General features: G+C 58.8%; 1 protein-coding gene and 1 long non-coding RNA gene across 2 annotated transcripts in view; both read left to right on the plus strand.

Moving 5' to 3' along the window:
- The window catches only part of LOC137484980 (uncharacterized), a 344,848-nt gene that overhangs the window by 305,815 nt on the left and 23,579 nt on the right, over positions 1–15,454 (plus strand). The window lies entirely within an intron of this gene.
- PRODH (proline dehydrogenase 1) lies at positions 194–11,993 on the plus strand. Its single transcript, XM_068209226.1, has 14 exons — positions 194–505; positions 1,029–1,216; positions 6,462–6,496; positions 6,802–6,951; positions 7,084–7,148; positions 7,508–7,624; positions 7,758–7,837; positions 8,104–8,185; positions 8,454–8,546; positions 8,639–8,785; positions 8,933–9,108; positions 9,189–9,287; positions 9,683–9,771; positions 11,060–11,993. Exons 1-14 carry the CDS (start codon positions 203–205, stop codon positions 11,239–11,241), a joined length of 1,806 nt encoding a protein of 601 aa, XP_068065327.1. The 5' UTR covers positions 194–202; the 3' UTR covers positions 11,242–11,993.

A 15,454-nucleotide genomic window follows, 5' to 3' on the forward strand; every position in this document is an offset into this window, starting at 1 on the left:
GGGCCCGGTGCCGATCGCAGAATCAGTCGCAGTCTCGGTCGCCGTCCCGGCGCCGGGGCAGTGCCGGGTCGCAGGGCCGGTTCCGGAGGCAGCGGAGCGCGGCCAAAGGCGGGGCGGAGCGGGGCCGTGGAGCTGGGGGCCCGGGGGCGGTCCCGCGCGGGCCGTACTTAAGGCGGCGGCGGGCTGCGGCCCCGCCGTGCCCATGGCTCTCCCGAGCGCCGCCCGGGCGCTCCGCGCCGCGGTTCGCTGGTGCGATCCCCCGAGCCGCCCGCGCTCCGCGCCCGCCGCCGCCCCCCGCGGGTTCTCCCCGGCGGCGGCGGGCGCGGGACCCCGGCCCGGGCCGCCCCCTTCCCCGCGGGGGACGGAGCGGGCCCCGCCGCCGCCCGCCGTGGATTTCGGGGACCCGCGCGAGGCGTTCCGCAGCAAGAGCAACGCGGAGCTGCTGCGGGGGCTGGTGGTGCTGGGGCTGTGCGCCGTGGAGCCGCTGGTGCAGCACAACCGGGAGGTGGGTGGAGGAAGGAGTCTGGCTTGGGGGACTGCTCCGGGGCGGGGCTTGTCCCCTCTGGACCCGCGGGCTCTTGCTCAGGGGCGCCCGCTCCGGGAGGTGTCTGTCTCCTTTTGGAGGGGGTTCTTGCTCCGGGGGGTTCCATTTTGGGACTGCGAGTCCCAGGATGGGGAGTGCCCCCTCCGGACGTGTCGGTGCGGAATGGGGGTTCTGTCATTCCAGGGGTGACTGCTCCAAATGGGGGCATCTTTCGTTCCGGGACAGTGCCTGTTCTGTAGGATGTTTGTGCGTGCTAGGGATACTCTCACTCCAGGGGGTGCCGGTCCTGGACAGGGGGGGCTCTCATCCTAGGGGTGCCCATTTCTGGACGTGTCATTCCCCTTCCGGGGGGATTCTCGGTCGGAGGGTGCGCGTGTTGAGGAGCTCTCGGACCCGGGCCGGGGGTTGCTCGTCCTGGGTCGTGGGGACTTTTCCTACGGGAGTGCCCGTGCGGGACGGGTGCTGACCCGCCGCTGTCCCGCAGCTGCTGCAGTTGTGCCAGCGGGTGCTGGGGCAGACGCTGTTCGAGCGGTTGATGAAGATGACATTCTACGGGCAGTTCGTGGCCGGGGAGGACCAGGAGGCCATCAAGCCGCTGCTCCGACGGAACCAGGCCTTCGGCGTGGGCGCCGTGCTGGATTACAGCGTGGAGGAGGACCTGGGCGACGGGCGGTGAGTGCGGGGCTGGGGCGGGGCGGGGGCGGGCCCTGGCCGCGCTGCCATTGGCTGCGCCCGCCCAGCCCCCCGCTGCCATTGGCTGCGAGGCCACTGCGTCACGGCCTTGCCCCCTGGCTCCGCCCATGGCCCGCGCGCGGGGGTGGCCGTGCCCCCTGTGCCCCGCACACGGCGGGGACTGTGCCCCGCACACTGGGGTGCTGAGCCCCCCTGGGCTGTAGCGGTCCCCCGCCCCTCTGCACGTACCGGGTGCTGCCCCCCTGTCTGCTGCACCTCCTCTGTCCCCATCTATTCCCTTGCACACACCAGAGTGCAATCCGTCCCTGGCTGTGCTGTACACCCCGAACGCTTCTGCACACCCTGAGGGGGTTCCCACCTCTATTTTCCATCTCCTATTGGATGCTAACCCTCTCCCCCCTTCCATCTTCCCTCTGTAAGCCACGTCCTATTTTCCCTAACCCCCTGGGGCGCTGTGTCCCCCCAACACACCCCTCTGCACACAGACAGACAACACACACAGCGTTGCTGTCACACCTGAAGTCCCGCTTCCCCCTCCCCCCCATCGGTGTGCTGCTCCTCATTCCTGCCTCACACATTTCCTCAATGATCTTGGAGCTCTTTTGCAATCTTAACAATTCCATGATTTCCAGCCTCCACCATTTCCATCTCTCTCAAGCTGGGGTGGTGCCTCCCTTCCCACGCTGCCTCCCAGTCCCAGGCAGCCTTCACTGCCTCCCGCCCTCTGCCAAGAGCTGGCACCAGCCCAAAGCTGCCGGTAACTTTCCATTATTCGGGCTCCAGTTCCGGTCAGTTGTGCTCTCCGGATCGATGGGCCGCTGGCCGGCACCCCTCGGTCACGGGGGTGGGCGGTGTCCCCCCACCCACGACAAGGGAGGCCCTTTCCGAGGACACTGGCTGAGGATGTGCCGTCCCCCGGGCAAGGCTGCACAGCGGCAGTCGCTGCTGGCAGCTGGGGACACTGTCCGGTTGTCACGCGCTGTCAAAAACACAGCAGGAACGGCTTTTTTAGGATGGTTTGCGAGCAGGATGTCAGGCTGGTGATGCAGGTGCTGCCGCTGGGAGTCTTATCTCTGCTCCACACCCGGGAACTGCTTATCGGGGATCCCCATGTGCCATGGATGCTGCCACTGCCCCTCGCTGCTGCCGTTGTCATACATTCCCAGGAGTGAAGGGTCTGCGTGTCCGTGATGGGAGCAGACACCGGCAAGGGCAGCGCAGACACAAGAGCTGTGTGGGGGGAGGCAGGGCTGCACCATCCCAGAGTGGGCTGCAAACTTTGGGGTTTTTCTAGAAAAGCTTCAAAACACCCCACTGCTGGCAGGCAGGAGGGTGGCTGTTTTGAAGGTGTGTGGCTAGGTGTTTCTCCCCTGGACATGCAGCCATAGTCCGGGCAGCGTTCAGCATTCCCGTGGGGCTCAGCCAGCAGCACGGGTTCTGCCAGGCTGTCACTGCTTGCCTCCATGCCTGGCTGTGCCTGGGCCAAGGGCTTTCCTGTGAGGGGCCATAGAAGACTTTCAGACAGGCTCTGCCTGCAGCTGTATCCCTCCTGCTGATGGGTGCTGGTGGTTTGTGAGCTGGCTGGACTGTGCTGCAGATTTGGCGTTTGCACGTGTGGTACTCCTGGCTAGGTGAGTTCTGTCTGTGCTGTGTGGGCCATTCACGTCCAAGAGACTTCCCAAGGCATCCCTGCCCAAGCCCCAGTGGGATTTGCCTGGATATCAGGAAAAGGGTATTCACTCAGAGGATGGTCAGGCACTGAACAGGCTCTCCAGGCAGTGGTCATGGTCCAACGGCTGAGGAGCATTTGGACAATCAGGCACAGGGTGGGATTGTTGTCCTCTCCAGAGCTAGGAGTGGAACTTGATGTCTTCATTCATCCCTTCCAGCTCAGGATGTTCTATAATTCTCTGAACAGGGACCAAGCCCAGGATGGGATTGGATGGGTTATGTTGAATGGTGTCCCTTACCAACCATCACTCTGGGTCCTCCCTGGCTCTGTTTGGGGTAAAATCCCAAATTCTCTGTGCTTCTGCCAGGGCTGGTGCTGAGTTGGGCTGCACGCGGTTGAGAGGGGTGGGCAGTCCTGGGTTCATGGCTGCTGGACCCCGGAGCTGTGTCTTTCCCTTTGGTGAATGCTTTGGGATTGTGCTGCTGCCAGCCAGGAAGCAGAGTTACAAACCACAGCAGTCAGTGGGTGTTTTGGCCTCTTGGTGTCATCTCCTCTTGTTCTTCTGGAGCAAGCCTGACATAATGGCAGGGAAATGCCTCTCCACCCCAGCAATGGGCTGTGGCACCTCTTCCACAGCCTTTCCGGTTGGGAACAACAATGCAACATGGGCAAGAACCAGCTTATCCTGCCTGCCGCAGGCCCCTGCCTGCCCTGCTCAGGCTGGCATCCAGGACTCTGACAGCTTGTCCCAGGAGGCCTCAGCCACGTGCTGAAGGCTGCTGCCAGGTCATGGTGACACAGCTGGAAAATAAGTGTTGTCCAAGCAGCAGAGGTCTGGGGGCTTCAGCGTGGCTGCAGCCCCAGGTTGGGGGTGGAGAGGCAGCACTGGACAGGGGCTTCTGGTACCTGTGGGGTGAAGCAGCGAGACCCCCCGCACAGTGAAGGTGGCTGTAGCCTCCTGGCAGCCTTGGGGCCATTGCTGGCCCACAGGCATCCCAAGACTGCACATGAGTTGGGGCTATGCTGACACAGGGGAGGGACAATCCTGCCCCTAGCATTGTCAGATGCTCTTCGGGCTCTGCCATGCAGAGTGTGGACTTGGCTTCCTCTAGAAATTCCTTGTGTGGATATCTGACACCTGCCCCAGGGTGGGATCACTGTCCCCAGCCTGGGCAATGCTGCTCCCAGAGCTGCCACATCCCCTTCTCCTCCTGTTCCCAGCGCTCATTCCCAGCTGCCACCCCTGCCCTGTGCATGTTGCCTGGGATCATGGGGCAGCTTCTGTTTAGCTTGAAGCTCTCCAAGGAGGTCCTGTGGTGGTCCTGGGCTGGTGCGTGCTGCATGGAGCAGGTTGAAGGTCTATTCTGCCAAGAGCTTTGCTTTATTCCTACCTGTGGGATTTTAAGCACCACCCATAGCTCCAAAATTGACTTCATGTAACCATGAGTCTTTTCCTTAGATGTAGTAATTCAAGGACAGCTTCTCCCTGATCCTTCACCCCCTTTGCCAGACCCATTTGCTGATGAGCAAAACAAACACACTGTGCTGCTGGCACCCTCCGGGTAACCTGCAGGGCCAAAGGGATTATTTCCGACAGCGGGACCTTTGTGCTGCTCCTGAGGTGGTGTACTTAGCCTGATCCAAAACTTGCTGAAAGCCCCATCTGCTGTGTCAGCTGGATTACCCTTTCCAGCCATCCAGCAAGTCCTCACAACCTGCTTTAGGCAAGTGTGAACTCCCAGGCCCTGAGCTCAACCTTGAGGTTGTTCCTGTCTGGATACAGCCTGCCAGGAGCATCTGGACAGTGCCTGGAGATGGGACCTGCTCTGGGAGACTTGTTGTGGGTTTGTAGAAAGGATGATCAGGTATCAGCTGGGTTTAGTGGCACTTGGTGGGTGAGGGAAAGGCTTTGCTGGCCAAGATTATTATTGCAAAGTGAGCAGCTGATATCCAGGACAAAGTTATTGCTTCAGCTGGAAGGATCTGCCTTTATTTTGCTTAATGCAGAACAAAGCGAGCGCCATGGCACTGCTTTGAATGCCCCCCTAGAGGATGAAGGAACAGTTGGTGCAGTCATGCAGCAGAAATGCTGCTGGGAAGGGTGTGTTTATCTTCAGGAATACAAAACACTCTAACTCCAAGGGCACTGTTTGCTATTTGAGCTGTGTGTCTTCACGCCAGCCACTTGTCCCCAGTACTTTGGATGTTGTGCCCAAGGTGTGACTTGGGCTCAGAGCTGTCCCCTGCCCACAGGACCCACGTCTCTGTGTGGCCTCATGTCACAGTAGTATTCACCTGAAGCTGTCCCCTATGCCATACTGTCTGCTCCAAAGGGAGCTTTCACCTAGCGAGGGCTTTGCTGAAAAATCCCATTTCTGAGTGTATGATCTCTCCTCCTTCCTTTCCTCCACCCTCTGTACTCAGGGACAGAAAGCTGCTTTCCCTGTCCTCGGGTGAGTAAAATCAGGGAGCAGAGCCCGCTAGATATGGTGCATTCTGCTTCCCATGAGCTCCAGCTGTTCCTGCCCTGGCTCACACCAGGCTTTGAGCGATGTGGGGCTGGTCCTGGCTCCAGGGGGGCAAGGGAATGGCTCGGTTCCGGTTGTTGTGCTTCCAGCAGCTCCTAATCCCTGTCACAGGGTTTTCATATGGGAGAACATGTCCTGGGACCCTGCCATGTGCCTCTCTGCTCTCTTGGCCAGCCTGCTGGCTCCAGATGGGTGGCTTTGCTGCTTCCCTTGCACCGTGCTTCTTCCCCATCGGGCAGGGCCAGTTTGGGGACAGGGATGCCAAGGCAGAGGCCTCCTGCAGGGGATGGCTCTGCTGCCACCCAGGGCTGCTCTCCAGGGACCTGTTCCAGGTCAGACCCCAGGTCTGCAGCTGGGTTTAGGGTGCCAGCAAGTAGGCTTAGCTATTCAAGCTCAGGAAGGATCTCATGACTTGGCCATCATCCGCCAGGCTGTCAGAGCCCTGTTACCTCCATGGCAGAGAGTTTGGGCTTAAAATGACACCTGAGGTCAGCTGGAGTTGAAAATGAGATGTTGTTTGTGAGTTGTTGGCTGAAGCAATGGCATAGAGGAGTGTGGGGCAGCAGGCACCCTCAGCCTGGTGTGCTTGTGTCTAGAGAAGCTCCATGCTTTGTGGTCTGGCTGCTGGTGCCATCAAGGTGAGGAGGCAGTGGGTTGAGGCTTGGTGTTGCCACAGCAAGGATCATGAGCAGGTTGGAGATGGAGCCCCACCAGACTGACCTTGTCTTTGCCATGGGGTGGGCTTTTGGAGAGCAGCTCTGCACCCTGGGACAGAGCATCCTCACTGTGCTGCCTCAGGACTCCCAGGTCTTCCCTGGATCGATGGTGAAGCCCTGTTCCCTTCCACAGGCGGGTTTTGGCATCTGAACTGCCAGCTGGATCCCATTGGTGATGGGATGGCAAGGGAACAGCAGGGTCCAGCAGCAGGATGGCAGCACAGGAGCCTCAGAGCTGTCCTGTCCATCAGCGTAGGGCTGCAGGGCGTTGCTGAACTGGCCCTTATCTTTCCTGTTTCTCTTCTTAGCTCCCGCACCTCTGCAGCCGAGAAGGAGATGGGAGGTGAGTGACAGGAGATAGCCTGGAGATCCGGGCACGGCAGGCCTGGTGTTGTGGGGAAAGCACCCAGGCACCACAGCCTCAAAAAATGAGCTGGATGAAGAACAATGTGGTTCCTGACCCAGTCTTGCCCCTCAGCAAAGACTCAGCCTCTGCTTGGGCACAGAGCAAGCAGGGCCCATGTCAGCGCTGGGGGCTCTTCTGAGGTCCAAGCAAGAGCCTCTCTCCCCTTCACCCACAGTGGGAGCTCCTGAGGAGGCTGTAGGAGCTGGGTGGGGCATGGCCCATCTCCATCCTCTTCCACCCAGGAGCAGAAAAAAGGGAGAAGCAATACCGAGCCCATCAGGGTTTTGAGGATCACCATGGTGGAGTTACCGGAGCCCACACTTATTTCTATGCCGATGAGGCCAAGTGTGACCAACACATGGAGACTTTCCTCCGCTGTATTGATGCCTCAAGTGAGTGCTCCCCTGTCCTGGACAGTCCTGCTGTGCTGGGGACTGCAAGGATCTCTCAGTCCCACCACCACCATATCTCTCCTGCCCAAGGACTGATGGTCAGGTTGACTCTGTCCTTGTGGTTCCATCCAGGTGGCAGCTCAGAGGATGGCTTCTCTGCCATCAAGCTGACGGCGCTGGCCAGACCCCAATTCCTGGTGAGTGCCAGAGCTGTGACAGAGTGTGGTGGGGCAGAGCCAGGGCCACAGATGATGCTTCTGCTGGGGCAGGTACCAGGTGGCATCTCTAATAATGGCAGTGAGGAGTGGGCACCAACAGCCTGTCCCCTGAGAGCCCAAGACCCCTGAAGACCCTGCTTCAACTTCTGGGGAGACACAAAGAGCTTAGAACTTTAAAGGCGACATTAAGGCGGATGTGTGGGATCTATTCTACTTGGCTTGGCCAAGGTGCCCTGCTCTAGAGTCAGCATCTGCCTTGGGCTGGTTGTGATCTTGCAAAGCCCGGCAGGACAGGAGGCTCCAGCCTGGGTGTCTCACCTGGAGCCTTGTCCCCACAGGTGCGTTTCTCAGAGGTGCTGGTGAAGTGGCGGAGATTCTTCCACCAAATGGCTGCAGAGGAGGGCCAGGCTGGGCGGGCCATGCTGGACACAAAGCTGGAGGTCGAGAAGCTGCAGGTGAGGCGGGTGCGGCCTGCCGGAAGAGGCTGTGCTGCATTGCTGGAGGTGGCCATGGATATAGAGGTGCCAGAGCAGCCCTGAGCTGTGACACCTCAAGCAGACAGACCCCTGATGCTTCTTTTGGTGGCAGGAGGCACTGGCCAACCTCGGCATTGCGAGCAAGGCAGAGAGCCAGCAGTGGTTCACAGGCAAGAACCTGGGCATGAGCGGGTAAGCTGCCTGGGAGCTGGGGGTGCTGCAGAGCAGGGACACTGGGGGACTCTGTCCCTGTCCCTGGGACAGCAGCAAGGGGAGGTCTCCAAATGCCTGCTGTGGCTCAACATAGTAATGGAACATAGGGGAAGTTTGGGTGGAGGTGACAAGACAGAACAGGGCAGCAGATGTCATGTGTCCTTCCTGCTGGTGGGGGTTGGGAGCTGATAGAGAGCCCCCTGCCTTTGCAAGACACCAGCAAGGACCTGGCTCTCTGCTCCCAGCACTGTGGACCTGCTGGACTGGAACAGCCTGTTTGACGGCCGCACCAAGCTCTCCAGGCCTCTGCTCATCCCCAACAGGAAGGTGGGTACCCACCTTTGTTACCCCCAGAGTGGTCCCACAGAGGGTTTGTGGGATCATGGCAAGGGTCTCATGCTCTTTCCAGTAGGTGCTGGTGGCTGCAAAGCTCAGCCATGCTGTGACCACAGTGTGCAACTGCTGCTGTCTGGTGGGGGCTGGGGGACTGGGGTGGGGCAGCAGTCCTGGGGATGGGTTCCCTCCAGGGGTGTTTGTGTCCCCCATGGGCAGAGCTGGGTGCAGGCAGGATGCCACAAAGCTGCTCTTGTTTCAGACTGGGCAGCTGGAGCCTCTGCTGTCACGCTTCAGTGAGGAGGAGGAGCTGCAGATGAAGAGGGTGCTGCAACGCATGGATGTCCTTGGGAAGGTGAGGGGGGCCTTGGGGCTGGGGGACTCACAGAGGGGACACATGGAGCAGGCAGTCCTGTGAACCCAACCTGCATGTCCTTCACCCCCCAGAGAGCCATGGAGAAGGGCGTGAGGTTGATGGTAGACGCAGAGCAGAGCTACTTCCAACCGGCCATCAGCCGCCTCACCATAGAGACGCAGCGCCGCTTCAACAGGAGCCAGCCTATCATCTACAACACCTACCAGTGCTACCTGAGGGTGAGGCCGGCAAGTCCCAAGGCGCCACTGCGGACGGATGGAGACCTCGTCTCCTGAAGCCACGGCAGCACAATGGCACAGCTGCTGAGGCAGTCAGGGGTGGCACTGGAGTCATGACCTCGTGCCGTCTCTTTCACTTGGTCACAGGAGGCTTACAACAACGTGACAGGGGACGTGGAGCTGTCGCGCCGGGAGGGCTGGCACTTTGGCACCAAGCTGGTACGTGGTGCCTACATGGAGCAGGAGAGGGAGAGGGCGGCTCAGATGGGCTATGAGGATCCCATCAACCCAACCTATGAGAAGACCAACGAGATGTACCACAGGTAGGGGACAGCCCCAGCCACACTGCTGCCTGTTGCCCCAGTGGGAAGAGGCCTCACCAGATGCCCGTCTTGCCTTACAGGTGCCTGGACTATGTCCTGGAGGAGATCAAGCATAGCCGGAAAGCCAGCGTGATGGTGGCATCTCACAATGAGGACACCGTGAAGTTCACCCTGCGCAGGTGGGTGCTGGGCAGGCAGCGTGGTGAGGCAGGGACAAGGGGCTGGAGGAATGTGGGGGCCCAGCAGAGATGCAGGGAGATGTGCTGTGGTTTGTCAGGTCCCCCCTGAGCTCACCTGGGAGGATCCTGGCTCCCACATGGTGCTCAGAGCTTTAGATGGGGCTTGGAGCTGAGGTACAGCATGGTGACCCCAGCGGCTGCAGAACTGGTCCCATCACCAGCCCAGAGGCTGTTGTAAAAACACATCCCTCAAGCGCTACATCCCAGCATCCATCTGGGATGCGGTCAGTGCCATGCTGTCCTACTTGGAGATGACCCCCAACCCTCTGGGGACACACTACCCTGGTGAGCTCTGCTGGGTCTGCTCTCCCCCTGTGCTGAGGCATGTTTTGCAGGATGATGGAGCTGGGGATCCATCCCTCGGACAAGAAGGTGTGCTTTGGGCAGCTGCTGGGCATGTGTGACCAGATCACCTTCCCCCTCGGTGAGTGATGGGAGTGGGCAGGCTCGGCAGAGGTTCTCCAGCCCCACTGAAACCCCTAAATGGAAGGCAGGAAGGAAGGCAGGCAGGAAGGAAGGAAGGCAGGAAGGCCCTGTCATAGAGCACTGGCTGAGCACAGTGCCATACCATGGGGAATGCTGTGACCCCTGGGTGGGGTTTGGGGAAGATGTAGATGAGGATATAAATGAAGAGTCACATCTCTCTTCTGAGGTTCCATGAGCCTGTAGTGGCTGGGCAGGGATATTCCCACTTTGGAGTCAGAGCAGAGATTGGAGTGTCTCAGAGTGGGGCAGAGACTGGTCCTGGCAGTCAGAAATTCTCTCCTGTACCTCCTTGGCCTGGGGGTGTCCCTTGGCTCCATGGGAGGTGCACACAGAGTCCTGGGCTCTCTGCTAACAGGGTGGCACCAGCCTCTTGTATGACCTTGTCCTCAGCCACCAGCTTAGGCAGCGGAGCAGCACTGCCAGGGGCCTGGAGAGAGGGACACACAAGGGTCCAGGTACCCAGCCCAGGTCAAGGACTGATCTCCCTGCTCACACCAGTGTCCAGAACAGAGTCCCAAGGCCAACAGAGCAGCAGGAGGCAAACTGGGCAGTTGTCCAGCACAGATGCTGCTCTGTCCTGGAGTTCTCTTGGAAGCAGGGCTTGGCCACCCGTCTGCAGCCTCATCTGGTCATGCTGGAAAAATGTGTTAACTTGATGTTTCTGGTTGAACGCTCCTTGAGCTGGCCCAGCCCCGGCTGCCGACATTCCCAGGGCTCCTGGTGACCTCGGCCCGCTCCCTCTGGCGCTTTCCCAAGCTCCCGGTGCTGAGCTGGGAGAGAAGCACCACTGTGCCCCCCACCAGGCTCCGCCGCTGCTGGGATCCCTGTCCCAGTGCCCAGCCACAGCCTCCTGCACAACCATCAGGGCATGGGAGGGCAGGGAGTAAGGGCAGGTTGCCTTCTTTTCTTCCTGCCCCTCTTTTTTTATTTGCCCCCCTGTTTTTTCTTCCCCCCTGTTTTTTCTTCACCCCTTTTATCCTCACCCCTTTTCCTTTGCCCTTTTTTTCCCTTCTTCTCCCCCTTTTTTCTCCCCCTTCCTGTCTCTTCCTCCCCTTTCCCCCTTCTTTTTCCCCTTTCCCCCTTTTCCCCCATTTCAACTATCTTCCTCTTCTTTTCCCTTTTTACATTTTTTCTCTTTTTCCTCCCTATTTTACCTTTTTTTTTTTCCTTTTTGCACATTTTTCCCTCTCCCGGCAATTCCCTGAGCTGCAGCCTCTCTCCCTCAGGCCAGGCTGGCTTCCCTGTGTACAAGTACGTGCCCTATGGGCCAGTGAACGAGGTGCTGCCTTACCTGTCCCGCCGGGCCCAGGAGAACAGGGGCTTCATGCAGCGGGCAAACCGCGAGCGGGACCTGCTCTGGAAAGAGGTCAAGAGGCGTCTCCTCACAGGAAACCTCTTCAGCCACTGACCCCAGCCTCAGCCCTGGCGCTCCTGTACCTTCAGCCTGAACCGCTGTCACCATTTCCCATGCCAGTTCTGCCGCAGCTCCCCCAGCCCCCTTTGCCCTGGGAGAGAAGTGTCCTTGTTGCTGTTGAACCACTCACACCTTTGGTGACCTCTGGGATCACCTCAGCTGGCATTGCTCCAGGGATGTCCCTCTGCCATCCCACGGCCTCTCGAGCTGTCCCAGGGGAGACACTGGGGCTCTGCTGCCAGCCTGCCCTGTGCCTTGATGAACATTGTCCTGGTGGTTTTTCCCTGGCAGGATTCCACAGGGTGATTTATCCACTTGCCTTGTGCCCATGGGCTCAAGTCCAGGTGGGCTGGGTGGCTTGGGGACAAGCTGATCTCAGCCAGAAGCTCCTCCAGCCTCTGCCAGGGTTGGAGCTTTGAAGGGGCAGGATCAGCCCCTGCTGCCTGTCCCAGACAGCTACCTGCCTGCTCACTGGCTTTGCACTGACCGGAGCTGGGCAGGTCCAGGCTCTCCCCCATCCCACTGGGATAAGCTGCCTGGGATTGTCCATCCTCAGGCACACATCCAATGGAGCAGGAGGGGTGAGGGAAGTGGGCTGGCCCCATCCCTGTACCAGTCCTGCCTGCAGTCCCTGGTTCTAACGATGGATCATGGCAGTGGGAGCACCAGGAGCTGGACCACAGCTCATCTCTGCTGTACACTGGATTTGTAGAGAATGGAAATGATTAAATCACAACTGTTCCTGCTCCCGTCTCTCTCTCTCTCTCTCTCTCTCTCTCGGGCAGCCACATGTCCCCAGGTACTGCTGTGGTCTCAAAGGGGGGTTAGTGCTGCATGCTTTGGCCTGAGCCAGAGCTTGGGGAAAGGAGTGAGGCCAAACTTCCTGGGACAGGGACTGGAGAAGCCATGGAGCTTCCTGTGATGGGTTTGAGGGGAGCTGGGAGCCCTGGGCCATCCCCATACTGGCAGAAGAGAGGGTGGCAGTATGGGAGAGACCTGCTTTTGGGGGACATGCACCCTGCAGGCTTTCATGCTTCAAATTAGGGGCACTTTTCCCTGGGCTCTGCAGGACCACAGGCATCTCTGGGATTCCATGCCTGGAGCTGTGGCAGTGTCTCCTTTTTTCTGGGGTCAGCCCCTTTATTTGGTGAGCCACCCACACCAAAGGGGTTATGTTTCAGCTTTCCAGAGCTGGTTCATCTCCTGCCTTTTCTCTAGCTGAGACTCTTCTGCCTTAAAATAATAAACCTGGAGGGGAGCAGGGAGCCTTGCCTGGAGCATGGGACCAGAACAGCACTGGTGCAGGCAGCAGCTGGGCTCCTGGAATTTAAGGGAATATAGGAGATGTTCTAGGCCCTGGGCTGCCTTCCAGCCCATGCAGGATGCTGTGACAGTGGCACAGAGAACCCTGGTGCCTGAGGGGCTGAGCTCTGCTGCTGCAGCTGCAGCCAGGGCTGGCTGAGGCAGGAGCACTGTGGGCTTCAGCAAAGACCCACAGTCATCTGTGTAGGAGGGCACCAGAAGCCCCTCTCTGCCTTCCCTTTTGCAGATAATCCCCTCCTCAGCCCTCTTCCTAGGACAGGACAGTTCTGCAGCCTGGGTCAGTGGTGTTGTGTGCGCCTGTTTGCAGGGGCTGTGTAGGGCTGCAGGTGTGCGTCCTGAACACCCAAGGCACAGGATGCCTTTGAAACCCCCAAACCCCCAGTTCCCCAAAACCTTTCACAGAATGTCCTCAGCTGGAAGGGACCCACAAGGATCCAGCTTCTGGCCCTGCCAGATCCAGGGATTCAGCAAGCCCAACTGCTGGCCCTGCCCAGACCCCCACCAACCCCACCCTGGGCATCCCTGGCAGTGCTGTCCAAAGGCTCCTGGAGCTCTGGCAGCCTTGTGGCCATGCCCATTCCCTGGGGAGCCTGGGCAGTGCCCAGCACTCTCTGGGAGCAGAGCCTTTCCCTGATCTCCTGCTTTTATTTCTGGGTGCACTGACCCGACCAACCCTCCCATATCCCAGGCATTCCCCACACTGCTCATTTTTAGCTTTTGCTGCTGTTTTATGCTTGTCCTGAAGGAAGAGGAGGCATGGAAAGGCGGTGTGTATGTAGGACCCTGTGCTGCAGCCTTGCTGCTTGCAAGGCTGCTCTGCAGCAGTGGGGTGTTGGAAGGGGAAAGAGCCATATCCTTACAGAAACCATCCTGACAGCCTGAGCACAGTGAGGATGGCGACAAGTCCCTCATATTGTAGGTCCCACCATGCCCCGCTGTGCAGTTCTGCCCACCGAAGCATTGACAAAACAGCATCTTTTTACTTAGTTTTGTGTTTGGAAATATTATAGTGCTGGGGGTTCTTTCTTCTGTGGTGTTTTCCAAAACACAGAATGACAGGAGACAGGCGCCTGGCAGGGTCTGAAATAGGAACTGCAAATAATAGAGTGATGGAAATCATGGGCCAAGCTCTGCACGGACAACAGGCTGGCTGGGACCAGTGGGAGAGGAGGGAGGGGTGGGTGCTACCTGTGGGATGTGCAGTGCCCAGGCCCTGACAGCACCAACCAGCCCAGAGCACTGTGAAACTTCCCTTCGCCTCTTCCCCATGGCATCCTCAGCTTCTCCAGCCTCTTATGCCAGCTGGCAGCATCTTCTGAGGGAGCAGCTTATCTCCCTGGCTGCAGCTCAGTCCCTGCCCTGCTGTGGGTTACACAGGTAGAAACGGAAGAGTCGAGCTGCATTGCCTGCTGGCTGAGAGAAAGAGAAGTTAAGTTTATGGAAGCCAAAAAAATCATACAAAAGCTGACATATCCTTGCACAAAGCACCAGCACAGCGAAGGTGAGGCAGTGTGATCTTGCCCTGGCTCATTGTGACTGAGACAGCAGAGCACAAAGGGCTGCTCCGCACAATGCAGGGGAATGAAGCTGTGGAAACAGCCTGAGTGGGGCTACAGCTCAAGGTGGGCAGAACCGCCAGGGGTGGCACCCCCACCAAACTCAGATTTCTGCCTAACTTTGGAGCTGACCCTCCCCATCCCACTTTCCTCAGCAGAAAGGGATGCCGAGCTCAGCTTGAGGCTGAGTCAGCCCAAGGAAGCAATTTGTGCCTCTATGGTCTTCACATTCCTGCGCCTGTGAGCAGAATGAGGCAGGGGGAACAGGGATGTGGCAGCAGAGGGAGATGGACAAGGGATGCTACTCCCTGGTGCTACTGCCAAACACATGGAATGTGCAAGGGAAAAAAGGAGGGGGGAGAGGAGCTGCTACCCTAGGGTCACATTCCCACTGGTAAGACAACCAGAGACTTTCCGTCAGAAGTCACCTGTCTGAGCAGGAGAGAAGCCTTCATGTGCATCAGTATTGCCAATACTGAAGATGGAGAGAACCCACCAAATGCCTTTACTCTCTGCTTGGTGCAAGGATCCCAAGGTGCTCAGAACTCCCTGCTCCTCTCGAGAAGGATGCTGCCCAACTCATGCCTACAGGGATGGAGGCTCCCCATCCACAGGAGATCCCCGGCGGTGTGTGGTGCTCAGAGGCAGCTCTTTGGGAGATGCACTGTCTGTACACCTTCCCTAGCTCTGTGCAAGCCATCAGCATTCAGGAGACGCATGCAGCTATCCAGCTGCATTTGCACTACCTTAAGGGAGATGGCCAGGATGTCCCCATCCACATTTCCCCCATACTGTTATCAGGTGTCCTGGGAGCTCAAAGAACCTTGAGGCATCTCTTGCAAGTGACCATTAAGCTGAAAATCCATCTGGCACAGGATGGTGGCCAAGAAAGCCCTGGCCCATTCAGTGCTGCTGCAGTGTCAGGCTGAGGAGGTTTATTGACTGCCCCACCATGCTAGAGGTGTGGGACTTGTGCAGGTGTCCAGGGTGTCCCCCCTGATTCCCAGCTGTGTCCTTACAGTGGGGCTGCTCTGAAGCCTTTCTGGCATTGTACAGGGTCCTTGGCTCTGCTGCTGCAGGCACCACTTGGCTCCCACGGGTCCTGCATGGCTCCCAACAGATTGGTCCAGGCTGCCAGACACATAGAGATGCCAGTTCACTGGCATCTGGCACCTGCTGGACATGCAGGACAGATGGACACTGGGGCTGTCACACACCTGAGGCTACCAGACCCTTGGGGAAGCTAGATCCTGGGGCTGTCTCCAGCATCTGGAGCTGCTGGATCCCTGGCTCAGGTGAGTACTGGGGTTTTCGGGCTCCTGACAGCC

Source organism: Anomalospiza imberbis, chromosome 18 (genome assembly GCF_031753505.1).
Source record: "Anomalospiza imberbis isolate Cuckoo-Finch-1a 21T00152 chromosome 18, ASM3175350v1, whole genome shotgun sequence".
Lineage (NCBI taxonomy): Eukaryota > Metazoa > Chordata > Aves > Passeriformes > Viduidae > Anomalospiza > Anomalospiza imberbis.

Bases quoted from the DNA above. Each gene is read 5' to 3' on its own strand.
- PRODH (XM_068209226.1), top strand. From the start codon at position 203: ATGGCTCTCCCGAGCGCCGCCCGGGCGCTCCGCGCCGCGGTTCGCTGG. The intron at 8,547-8,638 runs GTGAGGGGGGCC...TTCACCCCCCAG, and splicing joins GCATGGATGTCCTTGGGAAG to AGAGCCATGGAGAAGGGCGT. The intron at 9,109-9,188 runs GTAGGGGACAGC...CTTGCCTTACAG, and splicing joins ACCAACGAGATGTACCACAG to GTGCCTGGACTATGTCCTGG.